Source organism: Cannabis sativa, chromosome 1, assembly GCF_029168945.1.
Source record: "Cannabis sativa cultivar Pink pepper isolate KNU-18-1 chromosome 1, ASM2916894v1, whole genome shotgun sequence".
In the NCBI taxonomy this organism is placed as follows: Eukaryota; Viridiplantae; Streptophyta; class Magnoliopsida; order Rosales; family Cannabaceae; genus Cannabis; species Cannabis sativa.
Window position 1 is genome coordinate 23,394,941 of NC_083601.1, and position 23,519 is coordinate 23,418,459.

Sequence of the window (23,519 nt, forward strand, 5' to 3'; positions counted from 1 at the left end):
CACCTTAGATTTCTGCTGTAAGAAAGATATGTAAGCTTTCTGTAAAACAGCATAATTCTCCCTAATATCTTGCTCAGCTTGCTGAAGATCAATGTTCAAAGGGTCCCCTTGAAGAGCCTTCTGAGCCTCTTCCAAATTTATCTTGGCCTTCTTCTCAGCAACTTGAATGTCATGAAAACCCTGCTTATTGGTCTCTTGTAAGACCGGTTTAAGAGCTTTCAGCTTCTTCACAATTTGATACATTTTAGTGCCCATCACATTCATCTTCCAAATCGATTCCACCTGTTGCTGATAATGGGGGTGACTTGACCACATCTTGAAATACTTAAACGATTTCCTACCGCTAGAAATGGAAGGATAAACCGTAAGCAGAGCAGGAGTATGATCAAATAACCCCTCATTAAGAAAGATTGCTTCAGCATTAGGAAAAGAATCCATGCAACTTTGGTTTGCCATTACTCTATCAATTTTAGAGTATATCCTGTCCTCACCTTTTTGTTTGTTATTCCAAGTAAAAAAAAAAACTACCACCAAATTTGACATCTTCAAGGTTACAAGCAACAATAAAATCCTTAAAATAAGGATTGTACTTTATCCGAGCCCCTATCCTTTCATCTCTCTCAAGGATGTCATTAAAATCCTCAAGAATTACCCATGGTACATCGATTTTGAAGAGCATCAATTCTTGCCAAAGTTTAAGTCTTCCCTCCTCATTATTTAAACCATAGACAAAAGTGACAAAGCATTGATTCCTTTTATCTGTGGAAACAACAAAGAGATGCATAGCTTGGCTAGAACAAGAGATAATATTTACTTCAAAGCTCAACGGATTCCAAGCAACTATTATTCTTCCCTCTTTATGCCAAGCTATGTTAGAAGTGAAACACAAATTACTAAACATTCTCAAGTATAAGGCTCCAAGCTTTGGAGCCTTAACTCTCGTCTCAAGGAGACCAATAAGCCCAACATTATTCTTAGCAATAAATTGTCGTACCTCGTTGTGCTTGTTTGGACTGTTGATTCCTCGGACGTTCCAACTAAGCATTCTATCCATTAAGAAGAGGAGGCTCTCCCCACCCCCTCCTTTGCTTGACCCTTCTTGATCCATCCTCTGTTGCACTTCAATTCCTGCAGTATCTTCATTCAGCTCAAGAGCTTTAAAAGTGTTAGTCAATTGCGTATCAGGGACTGGTTCTTTATTTTTTAGTTTCCAACCTTTTGTCACTGGCTGGAAATCACGAGGATTCTGCTGCAATTCAGCTCCCACGTCCCTCGTTTTACTCTTATCTTTCACTACCCATTCTTGCTTCTTCCCCTCTTTCCTTCTACAGTCCTCCGATGTATGTCCCATTCCTTGGCAATGCTTGCAAACAATGGGTTTCCATTCATATTTATCTGTCACCGAGACCTCATTACCATGTTCATTATCAAAGTAAATCAAATCAGGGAAATCCTGCTGCATTGAAACCTCTATTAGCACTCTAGGATATGTCAGCTTATCCCTTTCTTTTGTAATTGCATCTTCCAAAATTGGTTTTCCTAGCTGCCCCACTATCTTAAAAAAAGATTTTTGCCCCCAATACTTCAATTCTAGGTCTTCTAGCTGAATCCAAATAGGCACAATCCTAATATCTTCCTTTTGTAGATTGAGATTTGGATCCCAAGCCTTCATAATGATAGGCCTTTTATTAAAGAAAATGTATCCTTAGCCAATATCTCATCTCTTTCAGCAATACTTGTAAATCGAATTATGAAAATGCCATATGAAATCATACCTATTTTGTCCACCTTTCCTTTCCAAATTCTTCTAGCAAATCCATCCAGTACCGAGAGAGGTGGATTTGCACCAAGAACATAACACACAATAGCTAAGCTCCAGTAAGAGATTTCATCTTCAATGTCATCCATTGTAATCTGGACTTTATCCTTTTTCTTTGAATTGGCAAAAGTAGAGTCTAAGCTCCGTTTCACTGAATCTGGTCTGAGAACTGGTGGGGTAATTGTAACACCCTTCGAGATTGAACTTTGACATTCTTTGTTAGCCGCAAGAAAGAATCCAAAGTCTGCAACAATCTCATCCTACCTCTGCAATAATCGCAAATATGAATCAAGGGATAATGGTTGAAACAGATCCTGGCTCTTATCCTTTAGTTGCTCTTTATCCTCATCGTCATCTGAGATTTCCAGGGGTGCAACCCCCAGTATTTCATCCATCGTTTTCGTCTTCTTCACTTCAGCAGATGAATTCGGACCCTTTCTCTTAGTTTTCTTGCCTGAAACCTTCATCTTCCCCACATTCTTAGCCCTAGTTTTCGCCATGGCACCAACTCACAAGGGAGTCGAACAGAGCGAAGAGAGAGGAGATTGGAAGGGTTACAATTAGATATACTCTTAAAAGTTACACCTATGCACGATGTAATGAGATTTGGAGTGAAGGGTAAGCTAGCCCTGAGGTATGTTAGAGTTTTTGAGGTTATAGAAAGGGTTGGGGAGATCACTTATCGATTAAACTTACCAGTGCAGTTGGGACATGTTCATAATGTGTTCAAAGTGTCAATGCTAAGAAAGTATGCTCCAGATTTATCGCATGTGATTGAGTATGAGAATATTCCTATTCAAGAAGATGTAAGCTATGAAGAAAAATCTATCAGAATCTTGGCGACAGAGTTAAAAGTGTTAAGGAACAGAGAGATGCTAGTAGTGAAGATCGTATGGTAGAATAATAGAGAAGATGAGGATGCTTGGGAATTAGAGTCCGAGATATATATGAAGTGTCCTTACTTGCTTAATTTACAACCTAAGGTTGTACTTTGAAATTTTGAAACGAAATTTCTTTGGCGAAAGATTGTGAAGACTCCGTCAACAAAGAAAGAAAAAGAATAATAATTATATTATATGTGGTGGGACCCACTCCATACATTAACTAAAAAGAATTCTCTTTCTTTTTCTCTTTCCTTGAGAACACCTCTCTCTCTCTCTCTCTCTCTCTCTCTCTCTCTCTCTCTCTCTCTCTCTCTCTCTCTCTCTCTCTCTCTCTCTCTCTCTCTCTCTCTCTCTCTCTCTCTCTCTCTCTCTCTCTCTCTCTCTCTCTCTCTCTCTCTCTCTTCAAAGAAACCCACAACCACCACCACCGGTGAACGTTGACGACCACTTTCCGGCCACCTTCTAACCCCACGCGCCACACCATCACAGCCTTCAGTCATTGACGATTTTAACCCGTAAGCGGTGCTGCCTCTTTCGCTGACGTTATCCCGGGATTTTGAGTCAAAGTTTTGAGGTTCAAACTTTGAACGCATTTACAACCACCTTTGGTGTCTATTTGATGCGTCGTCTTTACCACTAGATTCAACTCATCGAGAAGAACAATCTCCACTAAGCCATTTCACCCAGTTCGCTGCTTATTCGGTGATGTTTTTGTAGCTCCACCCCTTTCCAACAACTTTCCAATGATATTGTGTATCTTTTTGAAAAATAGTTGACATGGGTGTGATCTACTCATCGAGGTGGTTGTTTTGATATATAACACTCCTATTTTTGGTGACGTTTTCGGTACACTGATTTCTACCCCCACCGATTGTTATTATGCACCACTTAGGTGAGATTTTGAAACTTCAAACTTTAAATATAGTCATGTTATATATCATTGAACTTAGTTTTGAATATAAAATACAATGATGATAACCATTTAACTATTCTATGATCATAGGTGAATGTGATATCTAGGATTAGACTAAATAGTTAGAGCTCGAGACTTGAAAGCTTAGGATTGTCTTTTTGGACAAAGTTTAACAACTTGGGGGAGAGTTAAGGACTCAACTTGACTATTGGACTTGATTTTATTGTGATGAATAGCATCTGACATATACATGTTCTAATTTTATTGATTTATAAAATGTTTGAAAAAATAAAAATTTAATCTGCATATTTTTCTAGACTATTCTAGAATTATTGAGTGCCAAATATATTTTTGTACAATTATCTATGCATGTTATGAGTTTTAAGTTTTATCAAATTACAGTCGTTATGCGCTGCTGAATTTTCTAAAATAAAGGGAATATGTACTTTTGTTATTTTTGATACTTGTATTTACTTTTACTGGTGAGAGCCATATTTATTGTAACGTCCCCGCTTCAAGCCTCCATTGGGCCCTTACACCCACGGACTAATGGCTCTTATACACGAGTACGCCACTCTGGCTGCTTCCTGGATTGATGACTGACCCTACAGACAAACACGAGTGTTTTCAGCGTGCTTTGTCCTCACTCACACGCATCCTGAGAAAACTTCCCAGGAGGTCACCCATCCTTGAAATTGCTCCAGGCCAAGCACGCTTAACTGTGGAGTTCTTTCGAGATGGGCTACCAAAAAACAAGATGCACCTTGTTGATATAGGTAGTACCAATCAATCCATTTAAGCTCTCTTCAACTGTGTAGTCCCATACCTACACAGTCTCTGAATCATCCCACTTGACCTTCCCCAGGCGATAAGGGATTGCACAGCTTACCCGGTATTTCCCCTTACGGATCACGGGACTACTGACTGTCACATTTATCATGTCTTCTGCATGTTGTTGTTTCATGACCTAGTCTCTGCATCATCATACGTAGATCAGATGTGCACTCACCTGTAGGTGTAAGACTTAGAATTTGTATAAGAAGTGAACTGAATATGAGTCCCAGTATTTTGGTGGTTCGCGACTACCCTGTTTAGGATATCATTTTCTATGATTAGTATTGAGAGCTAGGAGTTTAGTGGACGGTGGGATATGCATTTGAAGCTTAATTTTGTGATTATTTATGGTCTCTCTATTTGTTTGTACATGATGAGATGTTTTGTTTTAAAAGCCAACCATGCAGAAATTTTTATTAAACTAAGGGTCATTCAATATTAGTTATTTTTTTTATTGGGTTTTATAAGCTCACCCCTTATTTTCTCTTATTCTAAGAACTCAGTTTGATGCTAGTGAATAAGAATGGTATTGTTGAGGAAAAATATCGTTATTAGTTTAGTCTTATTCTAGTTATTAAAATTTCTATTGAAAACTAATTTTGTAATTAAACTTGAATAGATAGTCTGGAGGACTTAATTTGTTGTGTGTACGGGTTAGGGAGAATGAATAATGGATGCTTAATATTATTTTGTTGTTTTATGACTTATTAAAACTATCTATTTGGTGAATATATAACTATGAAGATATTATTGTTCATTTATATTGATGTGTGGTCCTGATTTAGTTACTAATATGTTCTTTATATTATAGGAGTTACTCCATTAATTTTAAATATGATGATTTTGTGATTTAAATTAAAGGATCATTTGTAAGCTCTGTTTTCTAATAAGGGTTAAAGTGTTACCTTTCACTACTAAAAAAATACTTATAGTGACAACTTTTTAGTCACAATAAAAAATTACTTATGACGAAAACATAATATTTAGATACAAATTGTTACTAATTTAGTTTTAGTCATAACAAGTATTACAACTAAAAATATATTTAGTCACAATATATTATGATTTTTGTGACTAATACATTTAGTCATGGACTTTTTAGTTATAATATAAGAATGATAATTTATAATTATTGAAATTTTTTTATTTTTAATATAAGTTTTGTTAGGACTAAAAATACAATTTTTTATAGTATTTGACCACCTCAAGTTTTAAATTTTACATATCTGCCACGTCTAATGGTCACAATAAACCTATACGTACTAATTAATATACTCAGAGTCACTAATGATAATTATGATTGAATTCATATGATAAAAGTAACCTAGTTTTGGTTATTATGAAGTATCATTAAATAACTAGCTCATTATATTTTGTTTGTGCATGTAAATGTAATGTGTGTGTGTGTCTATTTAATTACTATTTATTAAGGGAACAAATAACACAATATTTAAAACCATTATATCATGCATATATACCAAATCTCACTCGAGCTAGCATTGAGTTAAAAAATAAAATAAAATAAAAAAAGTACTTGAAGATAAAGTAACCTAATGCGTGACCATCAATAAACTCACCCTACGTACTATCAGTCATCAAACTCTATCTATGGTACTCTAGAGTAGACATATAATATATATAATATAGCAATACTCTTTCTAATTTCTATACTATATTTTTTCTTATCATTTCTTTTAGATTGTGCTTAAAGTTTTCCTCCTTGATGTTTAATTTACAAAAATAATATAATGATTGGAAAAAGGATGCTACATATGTTTCATGACAAAAGAAGAATACAATGAACTGGAAAAAGAAAATAAAAAGAAGAACAAACAAAAATAAAGAAGTGAATATGGAAAAGGCCCAGCCCACACACTCCTTCACCCCAAGCTTATTAGCCCACACACATCAACATAGCTTAGAAAATATAGGGAAACTTACAAAAATACTGTTTTTCTACCAAATATTTTCAAAAATACTGGGACACGGCAAACTTTACATTTTTACTGTCCAAGCCCATTTTTATTTCTTTTATACTGTCCATGCTCAATATATTTACTTTTATACTGTAAACAGTAACAAAACACAAACAGCACCTCTCCTTCGTGGTTGGGGATGGACAAATCAACACCAGAATTATAGAAACACCAGGAAAAAACTATAAAATCTGGCAAAGAGAAAAAAATACTAAATCAATAACAAATTACTGTTTTGTAGTGTTATTTTACTGTTGTTTTAATATGAAAAAAAGGTCACATAAATGAAATATTATAAAAAATGACAGGACATGGAATCTATACCAGTTCTCATAAAGAGCAATGGACAATGGGAAAAAGAACATAATTATTTCAAGAGAATGTGACAATCCTATAAAAAAAAACATAAGAAAACAGTACTAAAACAACACAAAAAAAATAAAAAACAAGCATAAAAAAACTTCTGAATGGTAGTATTCCGATCGGGTGTACTTGGATTCCCAATCCTATAAAAAAACATAAGAAAACACTACTAAAACAAAACTAAAACAACACAAAAAAAAAAAATAAAGAACATAAAAAACAAGCATAAAAAAACATTAAAACTAAAATAATGAAATGACACACCTCGACAATTCTTTTCCTAATTATGTCTTCAAACAAATCAGTTGATTGAACAATCTTCACTTGGTGTTTACCCTTTCCCTAAGAGTTAACAAAATAAAACCAAAACAACAACAAGACACAGAGTCAAAAAAACAGAAAACTATAGAATGGGACTAACAAAAAAAAAAAAACATGTAAAAAAAAAAAGAAATAGGAAATATAATCAACTTGAAAAAACCCTTAAAACAACACAAGATCAATAGAAAAAAACCTTATCAGATTTGGGAGACTTTGGAACTTTGGCTCAAACTCAAAATCAGAGTTGGAGTTCTCCAACACAGATTGAGGGTATTTTTGATTTAGTGTTCTTTGAAGTACCAGAACCTATATTTACAAGAACAGATCTAGAAAATCAAATAAAAAAACCACTCTTTTATTTCCTCCCAAAAGTGTGACTAAAAATTAGAAAAAGTAAAAAAATGAGAAGAAGATGAAGAAGAAGAACTTAAGAAGAAATAAAATAAAAAATTTATATGTTAATGGAGAGAGTAAGAGAACTTAAAGAGGAAGATAGTGAGAAAAAATATAATAAGAGTATGGATTTTGAAAAAAAAAAAAAAAAAAAACAAAAAACAAAAGAAAGAGACCCATGAAGAAGAAGAACAGAAGAAGAGCAATTACTATTACATGACACCTTATCTTCATGTTCATCATATGAGTCCACCCATCTTCTAAAAAGAACAGGTACTTCATGTTGTTCTTGTTCTGCAAATAGTTTAGAAGGAAAGGTGTTTGATAAAATATTTGGTCTGAAAGTTTAATTTATTTGTGGTTGTGAATGTGATGAGTAGAGACGACATGGACCAGTGGCTCATATAATAATAGGTGTGATAAGAGTTGGTGTGTTGTCACTTTCATGGAGTGTGACTCACTTTCATCAAAAAGTAAAATGAAACTCAATTAAAAGTGACAGCTTTTGTCACTATAAAATATATATATAAAGGTTTAAAAAAAAGCTGCTACATACTGTCAAAAAAAAAAAAAAAGCCTGCCGTATAAAATAGTAAAAATGTAAATATTATCGCCTTACAGTATATATGTAAAAAAATAGCAAAAATAAGTATATTATGTAAATTTCCCAAAATATATTATATAAATCTGCATTCTTATTGATCAATGGCTTAGTGAAATACTAAACTTTAACAAATTATACCATTTTCAAAAAAAAAAAATTAGTGATCCAATAGTAAGTAAGGAGCACTGATACATTCAGAAAAAAAAAAAAAAAAGAACACGTGTACAAAACAATGTTCAAGAAGATGATGTGGCATCTCAAATGAATTTTCTTTCATTTTTTTCTCCCTCAATTTTTCACAATTTTTGTTAATTTTTTATTATTTAATTATTTTTATTATTTATCATTTGATAAATTATTAGTATATTTTATTTTCTTAACTCCTAACCCAATACCATATTATTACTACAGTATTATTTTTTTAACAATGAAGATTTATTGAAAATAATTTGAGTTTAATACAAATTAGTTTATCATTGCTAATTTATGTATATAACGAATATGAATTAGAGATACCTCAAAAAAATTTGATAACCTATAACTAATAAAATCATTCAAAAAGGATCCAAGTAACAAAAAAAGATCTCCTAGGGAATGTAATAGGTGTTGAATTAAAAATTCTATTGTGGGCACATATGTATAATGTATATGTTATTATAAAGTGTGATTAAAATTATTATATTATAAGTATCAAAAGGGTATTAAATTGTTATGGAAATAATGTGTAGATACCATAAGTTAATTTATAATTTGTTGAGGGGCCAAATTATAAATACTCAAAACTCATTCTAAGATGAGTCTATGAATAGGGTAGTGGTCCCCAAGAAACACTAGGTTTCTGTATTCTTTCCTTCCCTATCAGAAAAAATACTTTAGAAAGATAGTGTATTCTTGGAGGATCATAACTTTCTATGCAATCTCTAACAATGACTTCATGTTAATACTTCCGCTCATCTTATTATCATCATCTTCTTTTTCTTTAATTTAATAAAAGTTCTATAGATTTATGATTTAAGATTTTCTATATTAAAACACTTTTAAGAATATGTTTAAATTTGTGATATATATATATATATGTATATATATTTTTTTTTTTGAGTGTTTTATAAGTCTTAACAAGTTACAGATTTGATGGTTTTATTCATGAAATTTAAGAATTTTAATAATTAAGGTTTTAATTTTTGTTTGAATAATTCAGCCACTATAATTTTTTTTTTGGCTTTAGATTCAATCGCATATATCAAATTATATATACGTTGTTAGATATGATTACTGTGTATATATTTGGTATGTATATATATATATGATCGGTGTATAGTTTTGGTTCGGCCTCAGTAATGATTCATATTACATCCCATAAAGTTTTGTTTATTGATCAATGGCTTCAGTAGTTGTTGTCATTGATGTTTCGGGAGTGACATTTGATGAATTTGATTAAAACTTTCTGTTTTCCTTAATGGCATGTTTACTAATAAGTAATGGGAATCAATAGTAAGGTAATCATTCCCTTATATTTGTTTACTTGTATTATTAAAATTAGGAAAGGGAGAAGTTGATTAAATAAGGGAGAAAAGAAAAGGAGAACTTCCCTTACTAATTTTGTAAGGAATGCGATTAAGGGTAATGGATTTTTATTATTTTTTTTTTATTTTTTAATATTAAATATATAATGAAAATTTTGTCCTTTAAAATATGTCTTGCTAAATAACTACCATATAATATACTTTAACTCAAAAGGGCAATTTAGTCAATTTAAGCATTCCGATTACGTTTCCTAATAAAGTAAACAAAATAAATCACAACTATTCCATTTCTAAAAAATTTTAGTAAACAACATATTACAAATATTGATTCTGATTATTTTTCATTTATTCCGTTACATTTCTCCATTAATTTATTCCGATTCTGATTACTGTATAGTAAACGTGCCATAAATGTAAAGGCCTAACCCATTAGTTTTTTGTTTATTATATTTAAAACTTTTCTTTTATTGATTTATGTATACGATGATGAGCTTTTACTTTGGACTATTATTTAAAATATTATAAATGATACATATTAATTATATATATTGTTTACAATGAGATAATAGTATGAAGCAATAAAATTTAAATTTGGTATAGGTTTATGTCTAATATTTTAAGTAAATTAATTGAAACAATATGTCACTAAAGTGATCTTTTAAATATTAGGATGATTGTGTGTTTGTAATTGATGCATATGTTGACTAACCCAAAGATAAGTGAATATTTTGCTAAATTTTAAACATATCATGTAGCAATAAATGTGTGACAATTATAAGATATTTTGTGTGAGCAATACGTTAGTCCAAAGATTGACCTATTGTTTGGCACAGTTTTATTGTCAATATTTGATTGCTACACCAAGAGTACTGCTTATAGTTAATATTATTGTCCAAAGACTTGATATTAATGTGTGTTTAGTATCTTCAGATGGGATTAATCAATTTTTGAATTTATTGTTTAATTAAGCATATTGATGTGAGCTTGTTTTATTTGTTTTATATTCAGCTAGTTCATCTTCTAGTGCCTCAATGTCTGCTAATATTAATTCTATTCATATGCTTAATGGGACCAATTTCAAGGATTGAAAAAGAGACTTACTTATATTTATGGGATGTATGGATTTAGACCATGCACTGAGAAATGAACAACTTGCACCTCTCACTAAGGAAAGTTCCCATGATGATAAAAGGGAATTTGAGAGTTGGGATCGTTCAAATCGCATGAGTCTAATGATTATGAAACACAACATTTCAGAAGCCTTTTGGGGCACAGAATCCGAAGGGGTCACTATGGCCAAGAATTTCCTTTAACAAATTGAGGAACGTTTTGCTAAAAATAATAAGGTTGAAGTGACAACACTTTTTGGTTCTTTAATGTACATGAAGTATAAGGGGTCAAGGAAATATAAGTGAGTACATTATGGAAATGTAGCATATTGTCTCAAGATTAAGGACACTTAAGATTGAACTTTCGGATGATGTACTTGTACTCATGGTTTTGTTAACGCTTCCTCCACAGTTTAACAAATTTAAAATTAGTTACAACTGTCAAAAGGAGAAATGGACTCTCAACGAGTTTATTTCCCATTGTGTGCAAGAGGAAGAAAGGTTGAAAAATGACAAAACTGAAAGTGCCCACTTGGCCACCACCCCTAAGGATAAGGGCAAGAAAAGGAAATTTGAGAATGAAGCTGCTAAGGGTCCAGTTCAAAAGAAACAACAGCAGGATTCTAAGAGTTATTTCTTTTGTAACCAACTTGGACATGTGAAGAAAGATTGTGCCAAATATCACGCATGGCGTGTAAAGAAAAGTATTAATCTTGCTTTGGTCTATTTTGAGATTAATTTAGTTTCACTACCTAGAAACACTGTGGATAGAATCTAGTGCTACTACTCACATAAGTGTTTCTATGCAGGGTTGCCTGAGTTACCGAAAGCCAAGTGATGGTGAAAGACACATCTTTGTGGGCGATGGATAATCGGTAGAAGTGGAAGCAATTGGGCATTTTAGATTGTTATTAGGAACTGATTTTTATTTGGATTTGAAAGACACTTTTGTTGTGCCGTCTTTTAGATGAAATTTAGTTTCTATTTCCTTGTTGGACAAATTTGGATATTGTTGTTCATTTGAAAACAATTAGTTTATTTTGTCTTTAAATTCAAATGTTATTGGAACTTGTTATTTGAATGCATATGACAATCTTTATTTGATAGAAATAATTGAACCTATAATGAAACTTTGCATGTGGAATCACGAGGTACTAAAAGCAAATTAAATAAAAAATGCAGCGTCATTATGGCACAAACGCTTAGGTCATATCTCAAGAGATAGAATTGAGCATCTTGTGTTTGATGACATTTTAAAGTCTCTTGACTTCACAAAGTTCAATGTCTATGTAGATTGTATAAAGGGAAAACAGACCAAAACTAAGAGATTAGGTACCAATAGAGCTTCAGAAGTCTTAGAATTAATGCATACATATATTTATGGGCCATTCCTTACGGCATCTTGGAATGGTCAATAATATTTTATATCATTCATAGACGATTACTCATGTTATGGGTACCTATATCTCATTCATGAAAAATCGCAGTCTGTGGACGTGTTCAAAGCTTACAAAGCTGAAGTTGAGAATCAACTCAACAAAAGGATTAAGAATGTCAAATCTGATTGTGGTGGTGAGTACTACGATAGATATGATGGCTCAGGTGAACAACGTCCATGACCATTTCCTAAAGTCCTAGAGGAATGTGGTATTGTCCCACAACACACCATGTTAGGATCACCTAGCATGAATGGTGTTGCTGAGAGATGAAATAGGACTCTTAAGGATATGGTAAGGCGCATGATCGCTCATTCTTCCTTACCTGAGTCCCTCTGGGGAGAAGCATTAAAGACAGCAACTTACATTCTGAATAGAGTACCAACTAAAGCAGTTGCAAAGACACCTTATGAGCTTTGGATAGGTTGAAAGCCTAGTCTAAAGCCTTTCCACATTTGGGGATGTCTAGCTGAGGCAAGGCCTTATAGGCCACATGAAAATAAATTGGACTCCAAAACAGTTAGCAACTACTTTATTGGTTATCCTGAACGATTTAGGGGCTATAAGTTTTATGATCCCACTGTTAGAAATATTTTTGAGACGGGAACTGCAACATTTTTTGAGGATGTTAAATTTGGGGGGAAATAAGGTTAGAGACATTGCTTTCGAGGAGTAATTGAATTCAAACTCAGTTCCCACTATCATTTTAGACAATGTTCAGGCTTCCACACCTATCATTGATCAAGAAATGAAGCTAGAACCTCAACAAGACAATGTTGAACAACTCCCAAATCAAGATGAGGTTATTGTTCCAGAAGAACAAATTCAACACCCTCAAGAACAAGAGCCATTAAGGAGGTCCACAAGAGAAAGAAGAAATGTTATTTCAGATTACTATTTTGTATTTCTTCAAGAACATGAGAATGAAATTGGAATGATGGAAGATGATCCAATCAACTTGCATCAGGCCATAAAAAGTTCTATTTCCCAAAAGTGGAATGATGCCATGAATGAAGAGAATAAGTCTAGCAAGACAATATAAGTTTTGGGAAGTTGTCCCATTACCAGAAGGTGTAAAACTAATTGGTTGTAAATGGATATCTAAAACCAAGAAGGATGAATATGATAATGTTGTGAGATTTAAAGCACGTCTTGTAGAAAAAGGCTATACTCAGAAATAAGGTATTGATTATACAAAGACTTTCTCTCCGGTTTCATTGAAAAACTCTTTTAGGATAATATTGGCGCTTGTTACTCACTTTGACCCTTATTTACATCAGATGGATGTTAAAACAATGTTTCTCAATGGCGACATTGATAAGACAATTTATATGGAGCAACCAGAAAACTTTTTGGTTGGTGACCCAAAGAATATGGTTTACAAATTAAAGAAATCCATCTATGGACTCAAGCAAGCTTCTCGTCAATGGTATCACAAGTTTCATCAAGTAATTATCTCATTTAGTTTTAAGATGAATATTATTGATGATTGTGCATATCACAAGTTCAGTGGGAGTAAATACATATTTCTAGTTCTATATGCCGATGACATATTGCTTGCCACTAATGATATAGGCTTATTGCATGAAACCAAAAGATTTTTATCTAAGCAATTGAGATGAAAGATATTGGTGATGCCTCTTTTATTTTAGAAATTTAGATATATCGAGATTGTTTTCGGGATATTCTTGGATTATCATAAAAGAGCTATATCGATAAATTACTCAAAAGGTTTGGCATGTAAGATTGTAGACCAGGCGATACCTGTTGCTAAAGGAGACAAATTTAGTCTTAGTCAATGCCCTAAAAGCAGCCTTAAAATTCAAAAAATGAAAAAGATTCCCTATGCATTAGCTGTTGGGAGTCTAATGTATCTTAAGTATGTACGCGTCTAGATATTGCATACATTGTTGGGATGTTAGACAGATATTTAAGCAACCCTAGTATGGACCATTGGATAGCAATCAAAAGGGTTATGAGGTATCTTAAGAGAACAAAAGATTACATGCTCACATATAAGAAGTCATATCATATGGAGGTCGTAGGGTATTCTGATTCTAATTTTGCTGGATGCCCAGATAGCAGAAGGTCTACATCATGCTACATTTTTCTACTAGCTGGAGAAGCTATATCTTGGAAAAGTGTCAAACAAACACTTATAGCTTCTTCCACTATGGTAGCAGAATTCGTAGCGTGTTATAAGGCATTAAATTAGGGAATATGACTGAGAAACTTTGTTACTAGGCTGCATATTTTGGAGAATGCAGAAAGACCACTCAAAATATTTTGTGACAATAAATTAGCAGTGATGTATTCCAATAACAATAGGAGCTCATCCAAGTCAAAGCATATTGACATAAAGTTCTTAATTGTAAAAGAAAGAGTGCAGAGTGGACAGAATTCTATAGAGCATATTGGGACAAACTCCATGATAGCAGATCCACTCACAAAAGGATTACCACCCAAGGTCTTTCAAGGGCACACTGCTCATATGGGTGTAGTATTGCTTGAAGATATCTTGATTTAGTGGGAGTTTGTATTTTTTTTTTGCTTTATGTTTGTTTAAGATATTTATGCATTCATTCACTATGTTTTGTTATTAAGTCTGACCTTACTTTAATTTAAGGAGGACCAATTAAAAATAGGCATGTTCGGTTCACATTGCATGTAATGAAATGTAACCTCACTTTGGTTTAAGGAGGACCAATTGAAAATAGGCATATTTTGATTTTGCTAATCTCCCTAGTAAAAAATGCTATGATGCTATCAACATGTTCACATAATTTGTTTAAATGACAATAAAAGCTCTTACAAAGATGTTAAAAAGAAATAATCAAACTCTTAAGCAAACTAACAAATCCCAAAAGTTAATAATATTAGAAGAAAAGATATGAAAAACTTATTTTATTCATGCACTCTAAGTCTTTATCAGAGTGTATGTGAAAATCAACAGTCTTCCAACAAAGAGCAAAATCAAACAAAGACAATACCAAGAACCAAAAAAAAATTATGGTTACAAAATACTAACAAAAAACTTAACGGTATACCAGAAATAAACCCAATATATTTACATAAACTACACATTTCTAAAAGAATAACATAAAAAAATAAATATAAAAAAAATTAAATGATATAAATTAATTTTAATAAGGAAATTTAATTTCTTAATGAAAAAAAACCGCCTAATAACTGCATGATAAAAAAAGAAACATTTATGGCATGTTTACTAATAAGTAATGGGAATGATAATCATTTACTTACATTTGTTTACTTGCATTATTAAAATTAGAAAATGAAGAACTTGATTAAATAAGGGATAAAAGAAAGAGAATACTTCTCCCACCAATTTTATAAGGAATGTCATTAAGGGTAATGAATTTTATTTATTTTTATTTTATTTTTTAATATTAAATATATAATGATAATTTTATCTTTTAAAACATGTTTTATAAAATAACTACCATATACTATAGTTTAACTTAAAAGGGTAATTTAGTCAATTTATAGCCTTCCGATTAAATTTTCTAATAAAGTAAACAAGATAAATCACTATTATTCTATTTTCAAAAAAAATTAGTAAATAACATATTACAAATATTAATTCCGATTATTCTTCATTTATTCCGTTATATTTCTCCATTAATTTATTCTGATTCTGAATACTGTATAATAAACGTGCCATTAGTTTCAAATAAGAAGACTTTGATTCCAAACTAATCAGTAAATTCCAAATAGGAAAAGAATGATAAAAATTTGTTTAAATTGATTAGTGGAAACCACAAAAAAAAAAGGACAATATATGTATCAAATAGATGTTAGACTTTTATTTGGGCTTACATTAAATTTTATTGGTTTTATTAAAACTTGGGTTGATTGGATAGTTCTTTGCTGTGTTAGCCCATGTTGTTGGTGATCAATTGTTAATGGGCTTAGCATCTGTGAGTAAAGTCTAGGTGAAGCAGAAGTGTGGGCTTTTCTAGTTGACTGAAGCCTTTGATGAGCAGGCCCAGCCCAACTAGGGTTTTGTAGCTAAGTCCCCTCCCTAACTCTATAAATACATATTGTCTCATCACAATTGTATACCTTTTGATAATCAGAGAAAATAAACTGCTTCTGATTTAGAGATCTAGGGAGGAAGACTTAGTTGATAGTATTGCACTATCGAATTGGAGTAACTGCTGTGGATCAATCAGAGATAATTGCTATGGATCAATCAGGTACACATACCTAATTATTATATCTTATTATTGTGTTCTATGTTATATACAAATAGATCTTGGGTTAATTGTTAATTTATATAACATGTGGTATCAGATTGCCTATTGTATATGATTTAGAACCTATAATTAGTATAATTAATTTGTATATATTAATTATCCATAATTTCATATTAATTTCGTTATTATTTTATGTGTAATTTTTTGTTTATAAATCTTAAAACTTTAGGGATTTTATTGATCGTTAAATTCTCTTTCAATTCATATATTATATGTTTGAATTCATAGTCTATATTAAGAGAATTTTAATTTTAAAGTTTTAGGGTTTATATGATTATAATGTGAAATTATAATTGTGTATTTTGATTTTATCGTTTTTAATCTAAAATTGATTATAGATATCTCATTATTAATTATTTATGAATGTTCTTAAATGATTAATTTTGTATTTTGATTAAGATCGATATTCCAAATCAATTTTTTTTATGTTATTTATTTTTGGATAGCTTTTCTTTAGATCTATTGTTTTTTAGCAATTAATACCCGAAATTAGTAGCCTAGATTGATTAGAAATTCAATCCCGAGCAAAACCCATCCAAATTCCGGTGTTTTCATCGAGTTTTTGGCCGGAAAACACCGCCAGACCCGACTGGGCCGAACCGGGTCACGTGACCCGTATTGCAGGACCGGCTGGAGGAAGATGAAGGTCCCAGCCGCGAAGCCCACTCGCGCAGGCGGCGCGTGGGGGCGCGTGGGGCCGGCTGGGAGGTCCGTTTTCGACGATTTTTTTTTTCAGCGTTATTAGAATTTAATTTCTGATTTTTCTATGATTTTTAATTAATTTTTTGACTCCGTTTAATAATTATTATTATTTTAATGATAATTATGTAGTTAAAAAATTATTAAAAATATTTTTTGATAATTTTTCGAAATTTGTCAATCATAGAAAATTTTTTGAGTTTCTTCTCGTTCCATAAAACATAGTCACTCTCTTATTTAATTTGTCTTGACTATGTAATCTCCACCAATATTCTTTATTTTACATTTTCCCATTAATTGTTGTTCTAAAGTTATAAAACTTGATTATTTGATATAAAAATAATGTGTTATGGTGGACACTTTATTTTTTTTTATTATCAATATAATAAAAGCAATTATATATCTCTTTTGGAAATTTGGTTGAAAATTATTAATTTTCAATGATTGTTATATCACCAAATTTCACATGTTGAAGACAATATTATATTTTTGGTTGACTATATGTGTAATTACTTGCCCAAAGGTAGTATTTACATATATTAGTTCACATTCCATGAAGTGAGTTAATATTAAATGTATATATTTTAATTATTTGCCCAAAGGTAATAATTTAAATATATAAATTTATTATTATTTTTTGCTTGAATTAATACATATTTTTAAGAAATTTATTTGCCCAAAGGTAATAAAATTCTTAAATGATATGTATTTTTTCTTTGTTGTTAACTTCATGAAGGTAGATCATGTGTGTGTTACATTCTCACCCCAAAGGGGAGTTTATAATGACCAGTTGATTCTACAATATTTTCTAATACATTGCTCATATTGCTTATTCAAGTTTTATTTTTTGAATTTTTCAGTCTCCTTTTCTGTGAACAACAATAATGCTTCCATCCATATTTTGAATGCTTCCAACTACAAGACATGGAAACGAGATGTGGAATTTACATTAGGCATAATGGATTTGGACTTGTGCCTACGAGAAGAAAAACCTGCTGATCTTACTGATTCCAGTACAGCTGCCGAGAGAACTCATCACGCACAATGGGAAAAGTCAAGTCGACTTAGTCTTCTTACTATGAAAAGATCCATTCCTGAACATCTATTGAGTGGTTTGCCAGACACTACAAATGCCAAAGAGTTTTTCAATGCTGTAGAAAAATTATACGACACTGGTGAAAACGCTGAAGCTGGACATCTTATGGATGAAATGACAACCATTAAGTATGATGAATTAAAAGGAGTGCGAGATTTTATTCTGAAATTGGTGAATGTTCAGTCCAAGTTAAAAGATCATAATATTCCTCTTCCTGACTCTTTCATTATTCATCGAGCTCTTCATGCTCTTCCTGCCTCTTTCAGCCTTATCAAGACAGCCTACAACACTTACAATCAAACATGGACTATCAGCGACCTAATTTCTCAATGTGTAGCTGAAGAAAGCAAGCTTAAAAGGGAGAAGAATGAATCTGCTAACTATGTTTCTCACCTCAAGCCCAACAAAGGAAAAGGAAAATTCAAGAATAAAAATGATGGTGCTACTAAACATAATGGTAATGGTAAGGAGCATAAGAATAAACAGAAGAATAACAATGAAAAGTCCAAATACTCTAATGTGAAGTGTTACTTTTGTGAAAAATTGGGGCATCGGAGAACAGACTGTCACAAATTTAAGACTTGGTTAGAAAAGAAGCAAGCACAATCAGGTAATCCATTGGCATGTGTTTGTTTTGAATCTAATCTAGTTGATGTTCCTATTGATTCTTGGTGGTTAGACAGTGGTGCTACTGTTCACGTTTCTGCTTCCTTACAGGGGCTAAGGGATCTCAGGAAGCCAAGTGAGAGGGAGTCCAAGCTTAAAGTGGGCAATGATGTTGGAGTTGACGTTATCTATGTTGGAACATTTATTCTTGAATTACAGTCTCGTGATAAGATTATTCTGAACAATACTTTTTATGTTCCTACTTTTAAAAGAAATTTAGTTTCGCTTCCGCTTTTGGTTAAACAAGGATATTCTTTTCATTTGCAAATGATAATGTTGACATTATGCTTGACTCTCGAATTATTGGAAATTGCTTTTATTCTGATGGTCTTTACAAGTTGTCATTGGCTCCTTTAGATTCCTCTTTTAATGTTGTGAATACTGTGGGTAAAAGACCTCATATTAAGGAAACATCCTTATTGTTATGGCACAAAAGATTGGGTCATATTTCCAGAGAAAGGGTTGATCGTTTAATTAAATCTGAAATACTTCCTCCTCTTGATGCTTCTGATTGGGATACTTGTGTTGATTGTACTCGTGGAAAATTGACTAAAACAAGAAAGAAGACTGCAAACCGCAGTCAATCTTTATTGAAAATTATCCACACGGACATCAGTGGTCCTTATTCCACCACGTTGTGCAGAAATAAGTATTTTATCACTTTTATCGATGATTTTTCTCGTTATGGATTCACCTATTTAATTAAAGAAAAATCTGACGCCCTTGATAAACTCAAAATTTTTCGAAATGAGGTTGAGAAACAATTAGGAAGAGTCATCAAAGTTGTTCATTCTGATCGTGGAGGAGAATATTATGGTCGTTATACGTAATCCGGACAACACATGGGGCTTTTTGCGAGTACTTACAAGAAAATGGTATAGTTGCTCAATACACTATGCCCGGTTCACTCGAGCAAAATGGCGTTGCTTTGAAAGGAGAAATCGCACTCTCATGGATATGGTTAGAAGTATGATGAGTAGAACAAATCTTCCGTAGTTTTTATGGGGTGAAGCACTTATGATCGCAACTTATATTTTAAATCGTGTTCCCGCAAATGTTCCCAAGACCCCTTTTGAGTTGTGGACCGGGCGGAAGCCTAGTCTAAATCATCTTCGTGTATGGGGTTGTCCAGTGAAGTAAAGATTTATGATCCTAATTTGAAAAAGTTAGATCCGAGAACAAATCGCTGTTATTTCATTGGTTATCCAATGCGCTCAAAAGGCTATCGCTTTTACTGTCCCACTCGTGGTACGCGAATTGTTGAATCTCGCATCGCTAAATTTCTGGAATTTGATGTTGCTGAAAAAATTCCTTCAACATCTCTTGAAATGGGGGAGTCATCTAAAGGAATTTGTATTCCTATGTCATTTTCAAGAGATGATAATAGTAGTCTCCATCCTACTCCAGTTGGTAATGCTCCCAGTGTTGATGAATACATTGCTCCCGATATCGAAGATGATGAAGGTCCTATTATTGATGAAGGGCCTATTAATGATGAAGCTCCTATTGTTAATGAGAATCCTGTTATTGAAGAAATTCCAGTTGTGGAAGATGTTATTCAAAACAATGATCAACAAAGAGAAGTTATTCCAGAAGTACCTCCTCTAAGAAGATCTCGTAGACAAAAGAAGTCAACAAAGTGTCATGATAATTTTGTTTATCTTGGAGAAGGAGAATATGATATTGATCATTTTGTGGATCCTGTCACTTTTAGTGAAGCACTTAATAGTCCACAATCTTCAAAATGGTTAGCAGCTACGGATGATGAGATCGACTCCATGAAGAAAAATGGTGTATGAGAGCTAGTTTTATTACCTGATGGTTTTAAACCAATAGGTTGTAAGTGGATTTTAAAGGCTAAAAGGGATAAAAAGGGACAAATTGAAAGGTTTAAAGCGCGTTTAGTGGCTAAAGGCTTTACTCAAAGAGAAGGTATTGATTACACTGAAACTTTCTCACTGTTTCCACTAAAGATTCATTCGAATTATTATGGCCTTAGTTGCGCATTTTGATTTAGAATTGCATCAAATGGATGTTAAAACTGCTTTTCTGAATGGAGAATTGAATGAGGAAGTCTATATGTCTCAACCTGAAGGCTACAAGGAGAATGGAAAAGAACACTTGGTTTGCAAGTTGAAACGATCCATTTATGGTCTCAAACAGGCATCTCGCCAAAGGGTACTTGAAGTTTGACCAGTTGTGACATCGTTTGGTTTCGTAGAGAACAAGTTTGATCGGTGTATTTATATGAAGATCGGTGGGAGTCGTTATATTTTTCTTGTTCTTTATGTAGATGACATTTTACTTGCCAGCAGTGATTTGTCATTACTAAATGAGACCAAAAATTTTCTGTCTTCCAATTTTGATATGAAAGATCTTGGAGAGGCATCCTATGTTTTGGGGATTGAGATCCATCGTGACAGGAATCGAAAAGTTCTTGGCTTATCTCAAGAAGCTTACATTAATCGTGTGCTCAAAAGGTTCAACATGGATTTATGTAAAGTCGGTTCGTTCCTATTACGAAAGGGGACAAGTTCACTAAGCGGCAATGTCCTAAGAACGACTTGGAAAGAGGAGCAATGAAGAACATCCCTTATGCAAGTGTAGTAGGGAGTTTGATGTATGCTCAGGTTTGCACTCGACCTGACATAGCTTTCGTAGTAAATGTTCTTGGGAGATATTTATCTGATCCTGGCCATGATCATTGGGTTGCAGCCAAGAAAGTTTTGAGATATTTGCAAAGAACGAAGAGTTTTATGCTTGTGTATAAGCAGGTTGACAATCTTCGAGTTGTTGGTTATTCAGATTCAGATTTTGGTGGTTGTGTAGATGATTTAAAGTCAACTTCTGGCTATATTTTCACCTTGGCGAGTGTGCCGCTATTTCTTGGAAGAGTGTCAAACGGACTTTGATCACATCATCTACTATGTATGCTGAGTTTGTTGCATGTTATGGGGCATCTTTGCAAGCTTTGTGGCTGAAGAATTTTATTTCGGAGATACGAGTGGTTGATTCTATTTCCACACCTATGCTAATCTATTGTGATAATGATGCTGCTGTTTTCTTTTCAAAGAATAACAAGATTAGTAGTGCTTCTAAACATATGGAAATAAAGTATCTCACTGTCAGAGACTTGGTCAAGAAAGGAGACATTGTCATTGAAAATTGCAAGACCGAGTCGATGTTAGCTGATCCTCTAACCAAAGGGTTAAGTGCCGTGCTGTTTAATAAACATGTTGTTAATATGGGCATTTTAGAATCTTTTGATCTTTTGGGTTAGTGGGAGTTTTGTTTTTTGTTTGTTTTTAGAAATTATTATTTATAATTTTCTGAATAAAGTTATGAACTACATTTTATGTTTCAATATTTTATTATTGAATGGATATGTTTTCAATTATGTTTTGTTATATTCTCGAGAATGATTGAATTGAAAGCATGTGGTTCATATTGTTGTGATCATTGTCTTTTAAATTTATTTGCTTATTGACAATGATATGTTGTTGGCTTAATTATTTAAGCAAGTTTAGTGACACTTACTTATTTTAAGTGGTGTATGTTTAATTTTACTGGCTTATTTATTAAGCATCACGGTATCAGTGAAATTGAGGACTGATAAGGATATTATGTTATTTTAAATTGATCACATGTTGAACATAATTCCTTACCACACTACTAGACTTATTGACCATGTCGATTTAATACTTTGGTATTTGTGATTATGAATGTCTTTTGTTGAGCTAAAAACAATATGACTGTCATAGTTCATTATCAAAGGTTAAATTGGACCGGTATGTTGAGATGCTATCAGAGAACTATCATTTTTTAAAGTGGCCACAAATGTTTTCCTGTTGTTCAACCCATGAGTCGTTTTCAAATAAAATTATTTTGATATATAATATATATATGTATTAAAATCAATGTAGCCCAAGTGGGAGAATGTTAGACTTTTATTTGGGCTTACATTAAATTTTATTGGTTTTATTAAAACTTGGGTTGATTGGATAGTTCTTTGCTGTGTTAGCCCATGTTGTTGGTGATCAATTGTTAATGGGCTTAGCATCTGTGAGTAAAGTCTAGGTGAAGCAGAAGTGTGGGCTTTTCTAGTTGACTGAAGCCTTTGATGAGCAGGCCCGGCCAATTTCAACTAGGGTTTTGTAGCTAAGTCCCCTCCCTAACTCTATAAATACATATTGTCTCATCACAATTGTATACCTTTTGATAATCAGAGAAAATAAACTGCTTCTGATTTAGAGATCTAGGGAGGAAGACTTAGTTGATAGTATTGCACTATCGAATTGGAGTAACTGCTGTGGATCAATCAGAGATAATTGCTATGGATCAATCAGGTACACATACCTAATTATTATATCTTATTATTGTGTTCTATGTTATATACAAATAGATCTTGGGTTAATTGTTAATTTATATAACAATAGATACATAATGTGTACATTAAGCAAGAAGATTAGTAGGGCTATAATATCCCATCTCAAAGTAGTTGATATTAGAGAAAGGTCGTTAAAGCCAAAGAGAGAGTAAGAACTCTAATGAATCATGTTCAATTACAATTCCATCGAAATCATGACACTTTCAAAATTTCTTTTTG

The 23,519-nt window shown here is 32.6% G+C and overlaps 3 protein-coding genes and 1 long non-coding RNA gene across 8 annotated transcripts; 2 read left to right on the forward strand and 2 right to left on the reverse strand.

Moving 5' to 3' along the window:
* Nucleotides 1-502: 502 nt before the first annotated feature.
* Nucleotides 503-1,672, reverse strand: LOC115704048 (uncharacterized). Its single transcript, XM_030631270.2, has one exon. It carries the CDS (start codon nt 1,670-1,672, stop codon nt 503-505), a length of 1,170 nt encoding a protein of 389 aa, XP_030487130.2.
* A 734-nt stretch (nt 1,673-2,406) lies between these two features.
* LOC133032498 (uncharacterized) lies at nt 2,407-2,718 on the forward strand. The gene has a single exon (XM_061106476.1). It carries the CDS (start codon nt 2,407-2,409, stop codon nt 2,716-2,718), a length of 312 nt encoding a protein of 103 aa, XP_060962459.1.
* A 2,305-nt stretch (nt 2,719-5,023) lies between these two features.
* On the reverse strand, nt 5,024-8,037 carry LOC115721786 (uncharacterized). 5 transcript variants are annotated; one of them, XR_009685027.1, is made up of 3 exons: nt 7,304-7,639; nt 7,054-7,131; nt 5,024-6,617 (listed from the first exon to the last, which is right to left on the reverse strand). It is a non-coding gene; the product is annotated as an uncharacterized LOC115721786 (long non-coding RNA). The 5 variants fall into 5 exon arrangements; XR_009685028.1 differs by lacking the exon at nt 5,024-6,617 and adding an exon at nt 7,714-8,037 and having other exon boundaries at nt 6,777-7,131; nt 7,304-7,416; XR_009685029.1 differs by lacking the exon at nt 5,024-6,617 and adding an exon at nt 7,720-8,035 and having other exon boundaries at nt 6,777-7,131; nt 7,304-7,416.
* A 10,115-nt stretch (nt 8,038-18,152) lies between these two features.
* LOC133029137 (uncharacterized) lies at nt 18,153-19,721 on the forward strand. The gene is made up of 2 exons (XM_061101615.1): nt 18,153-18,857; nt 18,965-19,721. The coding sequence occupies exons 1-2, from the start codon at nt 18,230-18,232 to the stop codon at nt 18,991-18,993; spliced, it is 657 nt and encodes a 218-aa protein (XP_060957598.1). The 5' UTR covers nt 18,153-18,229; the 3' UTR covers nt 18,994-19,721.
* Nucleotides 19,722-23,519: the final 3,798 nt, after the last annotated feature.

Excerpts from the sequence above, each read along its gene's own strand:
- LOC115704048 (XM_030631270.2), bottom strand. The coding sequence starts at position 1,672 with ATGAAGGCTTGGGATCCAAATCTCAATCTACAAAAGGAAGATATTAGG.
- LOC133032498 (XM_061106476.1), top strand. The coding sequence starts at position 2,407 with ATGCACGATGTAATGAGATTTGGAGTGAAGGGTAAGCTAGCCCTGAGG.
- LOC133029137 (XM_061101615.1), top strand. The coding sequence starts at position 18,230 with ATGAAAAGATCCATTCCTGAACATCTATTGAGTGGTTTGCCAGACACT. Across the intron at positions 18,858-18,964 it reads AAAGAAGCAAGCACAATCAG|GGGCTAAGGGATCTCAGGAA; the intron begins GTAATCCATTGG and ends GCTTCCTTACAG.